This window comes from Tribolium madens, unplaced genomic scaffold (genome assembly GCF_015345945.1).
Source record: "Tribolium madens isolate multiple individuals breed KSU strain unplaced genomic scaffold, Tmad_KSU_1.1 Scaffold_1;HRSCAF=32;Tcas5.2_LG8, whole genome shotgun sequence".
Taxonomy (NCBI): Eukaryota; Metazoa; Arthropoda; class Insecta; order Coleoptera; family Tenebrionidae; genus Tribolium; species Tribolium madens.
This window is the reverse complement of record NW_025400984.1, coordinates 11,277,485-11,286,176: the sequence shown is the minus strand read 5'-3', so window position 1 is coordinate 11,286,176 and position 8,692 is coordinate 11,277,485. Positions and strand designations below refer to the sequence as shown.

The 8,692-nt window shown below is 35.8% G+C and overlaps 2 protein-coding genes across 11 annotated transcripts in view; both read right to left on the bottom strand.

Annotated features, from left to right (window-relative positions):
* The window catches only part of LOC123003925 (kinesin-like protein unc-104), a 21,703-nt gene extending 16,783 nt beyond the window's left edge, over positions 1 to 4,920 (bottom strand). For all 10 annotated transcript variants that reach the window (XM_044396983.1, XM_044396981.1, XM_044396982.1 and 7 more), the window contains exons 1-4: positions 4,813 to 4,920; positions 1,258 to 1,380; positions 1,126 to 1,202; positions 399 to 1,079 (exon numbers count right to left, since the gene is read on the bottom strand). In XM_044396983.1, the coding sequence (XP_044252918.1) occupies positions 399 to 1,079; positions 1,126 to 1,202; positions 1,258 to 1,357 (858 nt within the window). In that variant the 5' untranslated portion in view covers positions 1,358 to 1,380; positions 4,813 to 4,920. The remainder of the gene's footprint in view (positions 1 to 398; positions 1,080 to 1,125; positions 1,203 to 1,257; positions 1,381 to 4,812) is intronic.
* Positions 4,921 to 4,965: 45 nt separating this feature from the next.
* The window catches only part of LOC123003927 (NADH-ubiquinone oxidoreductase 75 kDa subunit, mitochondrial), a 5,662-nt gene continuing 1,935 nt past the window's right edge, over positions 4,966 to 8,692 (bottom strand). The window contains exons 4-5 of the mRNA XM_044396992.1: positions 5,225 to 6,374; positions 4,966 to 5,169 (exon numbers count right to left, since the gene is read on the bottom strand). Coding sequence (XP_044252927.1) covers positions 5,017 to 5,169; positions 5,225 to 6,374 — 1,303 coding nt within the window. The 3' untranslated portion in view covers positions 4,966 to 5,016. The remainder of the gene's footprint in view (positions 5,170 to 5,224; positions 6,375 to 8,692) is intronic.

Here is an 8,692-nt window from a genome sequence, read left to right as displayed (position 1 = left end):
GTACAAATCACAGTGAAATAAATCGACTTTGAATAAAAATTAGTGACAAGAATTGCCAACGTTTAGTGACATTTGGGGAAAAACAAAATGTCAATTCGTAAAAATACGTTACTTTAATCAAATACACAATAACTGGCACTGAATGGGGCTTCATTTGTACAAATCACAGTGAATAAAAATTAGTGTTTAGTGACATTTGGGGAAAAATAAAATGTCAATTCAGAAATAAATTAGTTTAGTTTGAGGGGTGACATCAGGGTGCAAAGTCGGTTTAAATGCATTGATAATTTTAATTTCATCTCTCCTCATTAATATTTGCATTTAGTACCAACCCCGCAACTGTAATTCCCTAGATTGCAAAATACAAAATGGCGCTTGATTTGAAAATGGAGACTCACAATTTCGGCTAGGGCCGAGATGACTTTTCCTAATGTCGTGAGACTCTTGTTGATGTTGGCACCCTCCTTGAGTCTCGTACCTTTGGCCCCCGTGGAGTCTGCCCTCTCCGACCCCGCCAGATCCACCAGCGATATTTTGGACACCTTCTCCGTGCACAAGGTCGTCGTTTGGTCGTACCTTTGTTGTGTGAAAAAAATCGTAAACACTGCATGTGACCTCGAACTGGTCTCATTCATATTGGTGGCAGCCACAGTTCTGGCCTTGTTGCCCTCATCGATCAAATCGTGGATATCCTCGTAACTCGTCACGGCCAATTTGCTCAAATCCTCCACATAGGGCCCCAAAAGGGGGTGTTCGCGCACTCGTAGATTCCCCTTGTTCTTGGGGTTGAGCAAGTCGCGCACTCGCTCGCAGTAGATCTCCATGTAACTGACCTCGACCGAGTATTTCATGTCGGGGTTGTCATTGGTGCGGATCCGGTTGAAGAGGTCCTTGCAGATTTGGGGGATGATGCCCTCTTGGCCCTCCTCCTGTTTCCCCATCATGGTGTAGGATTTTCCGGCGCCGGTTTGGCCGTAAGCGAAAATGCACACGTTGTAGCCGTCGAAGGAGTGCTGGAGCATCTCCTCCCCGATGTCTTTGTACACCACCAATTGGGAGGAGAACTCCGGATCGGTTTCCTAAACTTCGAATTAAAACTAAATTTTACGGGGAAAATCTACTTACATCGTGGGACCAATAGGAATAGTCGAAATTAAAGCTCTTGAGGGCTTCTTTTGGGTCTGCTTTCGGGTTTGCGATTGCTAAAAATCGGAAAATGAGTTAGTTTTGGGGTTTGACGAGTTGATTTTCACTTACTAGTTGTGTTTCCACCCATTTTTATTATGCATTTGCATTCGCGAGAAATTTCGCGGTTGTTGAACGGCCGGACACGAACTGCTACTTTGACTGACGACATTTTTGCTATTTGTTTTCCTAAAACTGCAAAAAAAACACTCAATTTACTCTTTTTTGCAAAAAAAATCAAAAAATCTAGCTCGAAATGCGTTATTTTTGGGTCAAAAATAACAAAGAATGACAGTGTTATTGTTTGTTTTACTTTTATTGTCAATATATCAGTCAGTATACAATAAATAAAAAGCATAATTATCCCCATATATTATCCCTTTTTTATTGCAAGGATTAAATGTTCTTTTTTTCTATTTTGCGTCTGAAATCGAGTCATTTCAACACCAATTCGGGTGCTGAAATAGACTAGTACAATTTACTTTCTAGAGGTTGGTAATGGTGATTTTCAGCGGCGTTTTGAGCGATTTCTTTTATTTCAGGTGGTGTGCATGAAATATTTGCACTATTCATTGTTAATTCAACAAAATTTTGAAAAATATTCGACACTTGACACTTCAAAAATCGAATTTTTCAAACTTTGTGACATTTATTACCAACCACCACCTTATTAGGGCAAAAGTTCCTACATTTTGAAAAATTGCCTTTTATGTGAAAAAAATACGTAAAATGCGCAAAATAAAAAAAATTGGAAACAAAAAATTGTGGGAACTCGTTCCTTATAAAACTCGCAAACTGAAACGCGTTTTTTAATATACAATTTTACTTTGCGTTCCGTCATTTTAAAACTCGTTTGAGTATCGAAAAAGAACTCATTATGAAACAGCATTTTATTTCCTAAGATTGGTACCAGATGTAAACGTCAAAAGATAAAAACAAGGAACTAACCTCAAATTTTTTTTTGAAAAATCAAAAAGTCAAGATGAACAGGGCAAGTTCTTTCTCACCCATCTCTTTTCATTTTGTAGATAAAATATATTTCATTGTTGCTATGTTGGTAATGAATTTCAAATTTACGATTGGCACTACTGCCTACGACTGAACAGACTTTTTTAAGTGCCAAGAGTGCCCTCAAAGGGTACAGTTTTCGTCGTTTTGCATATTTGTTCCCTAAATTCTGCGATTATCGATTAACAACTTGAGTATTGACAATTGTCAATTTTATGATTTCGTTTTTCATTTGTTTCAACTGATAAAAAAATAATAAAGGTCTACGTTTAAATCGTCATGTGATAACACAAAACTCCCTAAATCGCAAAATTTTGAATTTTAATATCCAGAATGACTGTTTCTGTTAGTGACAGATTTAAAAGTATAGAACGTTTCAAAATAATTAACATCTTGGTAGGCGTTGAGAATGTAAACCAGACTTTAATTTTGGTTCCAAAAAAGTTACTAACGTGAACATTCTTTAGATCATGTCATAAAACATGACATTTCAATTGAATTCTGTCAGAAAAAATAACATAACCAAATTGTACAAAAGAAATATGCATGGTGAATAATGAAGAAACGAACGAAAAGTGGGAGAAAAAAAATGCACAAAAATCTCTTAAAAAAGACAAATATTATAAATTGTGAAATAGACGTATCTTTGTAATCGTACAAAGATAAACAACCAAGAACTGTCAAAGTACCAATGTTGCCACCTTAAATTTGAATTTTCATGACTCACCAAGATGTCAATCATTTTGAAACGCTCTATATTTTTGTTAGCAATTTGCAACATTGCAATTGGGTTTTGGTTGACAAATATTTGTTATACAACCTCTCAAGATTGTTGAATTTGTTATGAATCAGTTACTCCAATAGTATCCTTTAAACAAAACAACTATTGGCAACACTGAATTATTGTGACGGCTATGCCCACCCACGAGAATGAATGACAAACTCACGTTTGAATATGACATTCAATGTTGCCAAATTAAATTTTATGGTTTATTCGACGACGAAAATGAAATAATAATTTACAACAGTCAAGTGGTAGCTTCAGTGTGCATGATTCAATGTTGCCAACTTAATCTTAAGTTGGACGTTTCATACAAATTAAACCCAATACTACTGTTTTAAACTGCGTTGTACCTCAGCACCTTCTTGGACACGTGGGAATATCGATTTACTTGAAATTCACAGAATTCGGAAATCCATTTTTGCAAAGTCACCTTAATTAAAGACAATCAAGAGACCTGCGAGTGTCCAATTAAGGCCTATTTTAATTAAAAATTAGGTAAAAACAGATATAATTGATTATTCTGGGTTCCATAATGTACACAATTTGAGTGCAATTCAATATAATTCGCTGATAAAAACTTTGGACGGGTCCAAGTTTGCCAACTTAAATAAAAAATATTTTCCTAAACATGTATTAAAGAATTCAAGTATACACGAAGTCGCAAAATATGGTTTCTCAGTAATAGCACAGAATAATAAATGAGAATTTGCGGTGGAAGAAACCAACAAGAGCACATTGGGGGGGTAAACGTGTCCCCTGGGATTCCCTGGCAATTTAGCGATATTTATAGTGGAGCCGTTTTGTATTTTTTAACTCCATCATCAGGGCAAAATAGGTCTTAATTACCCCTAATCGAGGTGGGTGCAAAATTAATACTCCAGCAACGCAATTACATCGCTGGCGCCACTTGCGTCACGCAATTCCGGTCCAGTCTGCCCTTCAAAAGAAAAAAAAAAAAAAAGAAAAATAAATAAATAAAAAAATTCATTCCACAGGATGACGTTAGTGGAAATGTTTGTTAGCACCCACGCTTGACTAAACTTAGCCCAACATAATCCAAAGAAATGATCAATTATGATCCATAGAAAAAGTAATATAAGTGATTTTTTCTTATCGATCGGTTTCAAGGTAGAAAGGTAACCCCGGACTGTCCGGTTGAAAAATCAAATATAACTAAACACGCCCTGTGTGTGGTAAAATGGCAATTTTTCGATTCGCAAAAGTGCAAAAATGCAATAAAACATACCGAATGTTCTCAAGTGGTGAATGATGTAAAATGACAATTAGTTTCTTGTCGACAAAACACTTTCAACATCTGTACTCGTCATTTTGGTGCCGAATGGACACCACCACCGACACTCGAAGAATTTGTGACGTCTCGGAAACTCCAAGTGTGATATTGGAGGGTGCGCAAAACGCACACGTGACTAAGATCAATACACTTCGCCAATGAGCGCGCAAAAATCAATATATTTATTCAAATAACACAAAAAACAAAATATTTTGAGACAAAAAAATCAAAATTCCCGCAATTTTGGCCGAGTCGAGCTAACTAGATTTGATAGTTTGGGGTGACATCACCTTTCGGTGAATCATGCTCATGCGGGACTCCTGACAAAATCAATGATCATGACCTACAACTCTGAAACGCCAATAATTTACCAAAATCGTTAAGAATTTTTATTCCGACCCCCCAAATAAAATTAATGCGGTCCGGCACTGTTTTTTCATCATGACCCCAAAATAGGGTAATACCAACATAATAAAAAACGTAATGTCGGTACAAAAACACCGGTGGGGATTATTGTCATGCATTGTTTTGGGTAAAAACTCACCTTATTGTCTTTATTTACGATTTTCCTTGCAGAAACAAACACTACATGACATTTGTTAATAAAATCGATTGGACATGCGCAGTGCTGCCAACTGTGCTTCGGTCAGGACCGTACTCAACATTTTTCGCATTGTCACCCAAATAACACAATTGATTTCGTTTAATATTTTATTCTTTTATAATACAACACAATTATCTAAACTATTCAATATTTTGACTGCTCCTGTTTCAGCACTGCTTGGACACACTTGGCCATGGTGGGCGAAGCCCGACTAATCGCATCCGTCATGTAAAAATCCTTCAATTCCTTTATTTTAACATCAATCGGGGCCCCACTTATCTTATCACTTTGTATTTTCTGCAAGAAAATAACAAAATAAAATTCTAACCTCAAATTCCCCCAACTCACTCACCTTTGCCAATTCCTGGGCTTGTTTAAAATAATTCGCAGTTTCGGCATCCCCATATCTAGTTAAATGGGGCGCAACTTGATGCAACCTACACCTGATATCCTCCAAGGAGTCGTAGGGCAACGGTGCCCCCACAATCTCCGACAACGCCCTGATTATCTTCCAGTCCTCTCTGGCATTCCCAGGAGGTGAGACCGCCGGTAAAGTCTGCTGAGCCCTTCCTTCGGTGTTCACATAAGTGGCTTGTTTCTCCGTGTAGGCAGCCCCCGGGAGCACCGCATCGGCAATAGTAGCCCCATGGTCCCCATGATGGCCTTGATAAACCACAAAACAGCCCTCGGGTAAGTCGCTCCGGTCAATAGCACACTCATCAGCCCCCAACAAGAACACCACTTTGGGGCTACTTTCACGAATCTTGTCCACTCCGGGGGTGTACCCAACATCAAGTGCGGCAACCTGACTCGCCACTTTATGCAAAATATTAAACACTTTCCAGCCTTCGACTGGACTCGTCCCCGATGCGATTCTCTGCACTTGAGACAAAATTGCGCCCCCATCGGGGCGTTGCAACAAATCGGCCCCCAAAATAATCAACGGCTTTTTCGCCGATTTCAATTTCTGCGCAATGGGGTGACTACCTGAGGCTATTTGCGAAATCACCTCCGGGTCATCCCCCAAATGGTTATAACCGTAGGTTAGGTTAATTTTGGGGCCGATTAAAGCAACGTCCAATTCGCGATGAATGTAGGCTTTCCTTAAGCGCGAATTTAAAAGTGGGGCTTCAAATCGCGGATTGGTTCCAATCAGGAGGGCAAAGTCGGCCTCTTCGGCCCCCATGATCTTGTTATTGAGGAGGTATGACGATCGAAGATCGGTTCCGGAACCGTCCATTGGGAATGTGTGTTCCGTGCACAAATTTTCGGAACCTAAACGGTTCAAGAGGTCTTTTAGGGCTATTAGGGCTTCGGCATCGGCCAAACCGCCAGCGATTGCGCCAATACTCGAACCGGCGTTTTTCATTACTTTGGCGATGGAAAGTAGGGCTGTTTCCCAGTCGACGGGTTTGAGGTCGCCATTGGTGGACTTGAGCATGGGGGCGACGAGACGTTGGCGTTTAAGGCCGTCGTATGCGAAACGCGCCTTATCTGATAACCTGAGATGATTAACAATGAATAAATCATCGAATTTCTTTCAAAGTCAAAATTTTGGTGAAAAAAATGCTACCAACTTATCTCCATACAAAACCCTAGAAATTTCATGTTGAAATGTCAAAATTTGGACTTTTTAACGGTAGCTAATTTGTTCCCGATTTTCGACGATTTTTTTCAAACTAAATCAAAAACCGGAACTGCCAACTTCCTTTATTAAAGTGAATTTGCCAGTGGTGCCAAAGTTGAGATTGGTTGATACTTATACGTTTAAAAAAACTAATTTTAAAATTTTAAATACATAAAGATGAAAAATTTAAATATAAATGTCACCTCAATCGACGTATTTTGTGAAAAAAGTCTAAAAAATCGTTGTTTTAGGCACGATTTATAGTGTTTTGGCCTGTTTAGCATGATTTTTTATGTCATTTTTATTTGTTCATTTTTTTTAGCAATATGCTCTTTAAATTCGAGGTGTTTGGCTAAAATAAGCCAAAAAAATCTTCGTTTTAGATCTGGATTTTTTTCAGCATTTTCTGAACACATTTTTCAGGCAGAATCTTTCTTAATTAATATCTAATTGTGCAATTTCATCCATTTCCGAGCGGTTTAATACGTTTTTGAGTCGATAACTACCAAAACAACACAAAAAATCGTCGTTTGAGACATGAATAATTTCATTTCAGTAATTTTCGAATGATTTTTACGGAGTTCAACATTTTTTTCAACAAATTTTTGAACCGGAAACTCATTTAAGTCAACATTTTGTTGAAAGAAAGACAAAAAAACAATTTTAGATCTGAATTATACTGTTTACTGAGCGATTTAACACGTTTTTAAGAACAAAAACTCACTTAAATTACCAAAAAAAAAATCATCGTTCATTCATTCATCAATTTTGCGAGTTTTTTTTTCAGACATTTCTGAGCGAATTATCAAGTTTTTGAACCGGAAATACACTTAAATCAACGTATTTTGCCGAAACAAGTCAAAAAAAAATTTATTCTAACTCTGAATGTCATATTTTGTCTCAGAAAGTTACTTAAATCATATTTTATTACAAACACGCCAAAAAAAAAAGCGCGTTTTTAAACATAAATTACGTTATGTAAGGAGATTTGACACGTTTTTGGGCTAGAATTCACTTAAATCAATAGACATATTTTGTCGATATAAGCAAAAAATCCTCGACTTAACTTTAAAACAGACTTTTTCATATTTTTACGAATGATTTAGCACGTTTTTTTTTGAATAAGAAACATGTTTAAATCGACGTATTTTGACGAAAAAAGACGAAAAAACCGTCTCAATTACGCTACTTTAGCAATTTATCGATTTTTATTTTTGTTTTGGAGTAAGAAGAAATTCACTTAAATTGCCCCAAAAAAAAAAAAAAAAAACATCGTAATTACGTAATTTCGGTAATTTTTAAAACAATTTAGAGTGTTTTTTGTCTCAGAAACTTACTAAAAACAAGTCAAAAACAACGATTAATTGAGTTATTTCAGGTTTAAATTATGCAATTTTAGTCTTCTGAGATAAATTTAACGCATTTTTGGACTACTAAGCCATTTTCGAACAATTTAACATGTCTTATTTTATCTCAAAAAGTTACTTCAATCGTATTTTATTACAAACAAGTCAAAAGAATATCGCCTTCTTAAACGCAAATTACGTAATGTAAGAAGATTTGAAACATTTTTGAGCTAGAAATACGTAATTTAACGTATTTTGTCGAAAAAGCAAAAAATCCTCGATTTAGCTTTAAAACAGACTTTTCCGAATGATTTAGCACGTTTTTTGTTTAAAAACTAATTTAAATTTTATTTTCTATTTTTTTTATTTTACTAAAAAAAGACGAAACAACCGTCTCAAAAACAATATTTTTGAGTCACAAACTCCTACAAATCAATAAGGAATAAAATATTATAAATCTGGTAGCTTAAAAAAATACCTTCACCAGTCCAAATTCAAAATTAAAAAAATATATACAGGGTGAAATATGGAACCAAGCGGTTTTTTAAAATCATTTGTCTCCAAAAAATAATAATAATTATAAAATAAAGTATTTTGAAAACGAAGTTTTGTTTTTGAGTTATGAAATTTTTTTTGTCAAAATTGCAATTTATGTAAAAAATGTTTTTGAGCAAATTTAATATAAAGTAGATAGTTGTAAAATTTATATGATAACCTTCATGAGAAAAATGGTTTCATAATGGGTTGGTTTTTAAAAATTAAAAAATTGTAGAACTCAAAAACAAAAGAAAATTTTGAAAAATTGTATTCGTGATAAAACATCACATTTTTATAGTACTTTACCATT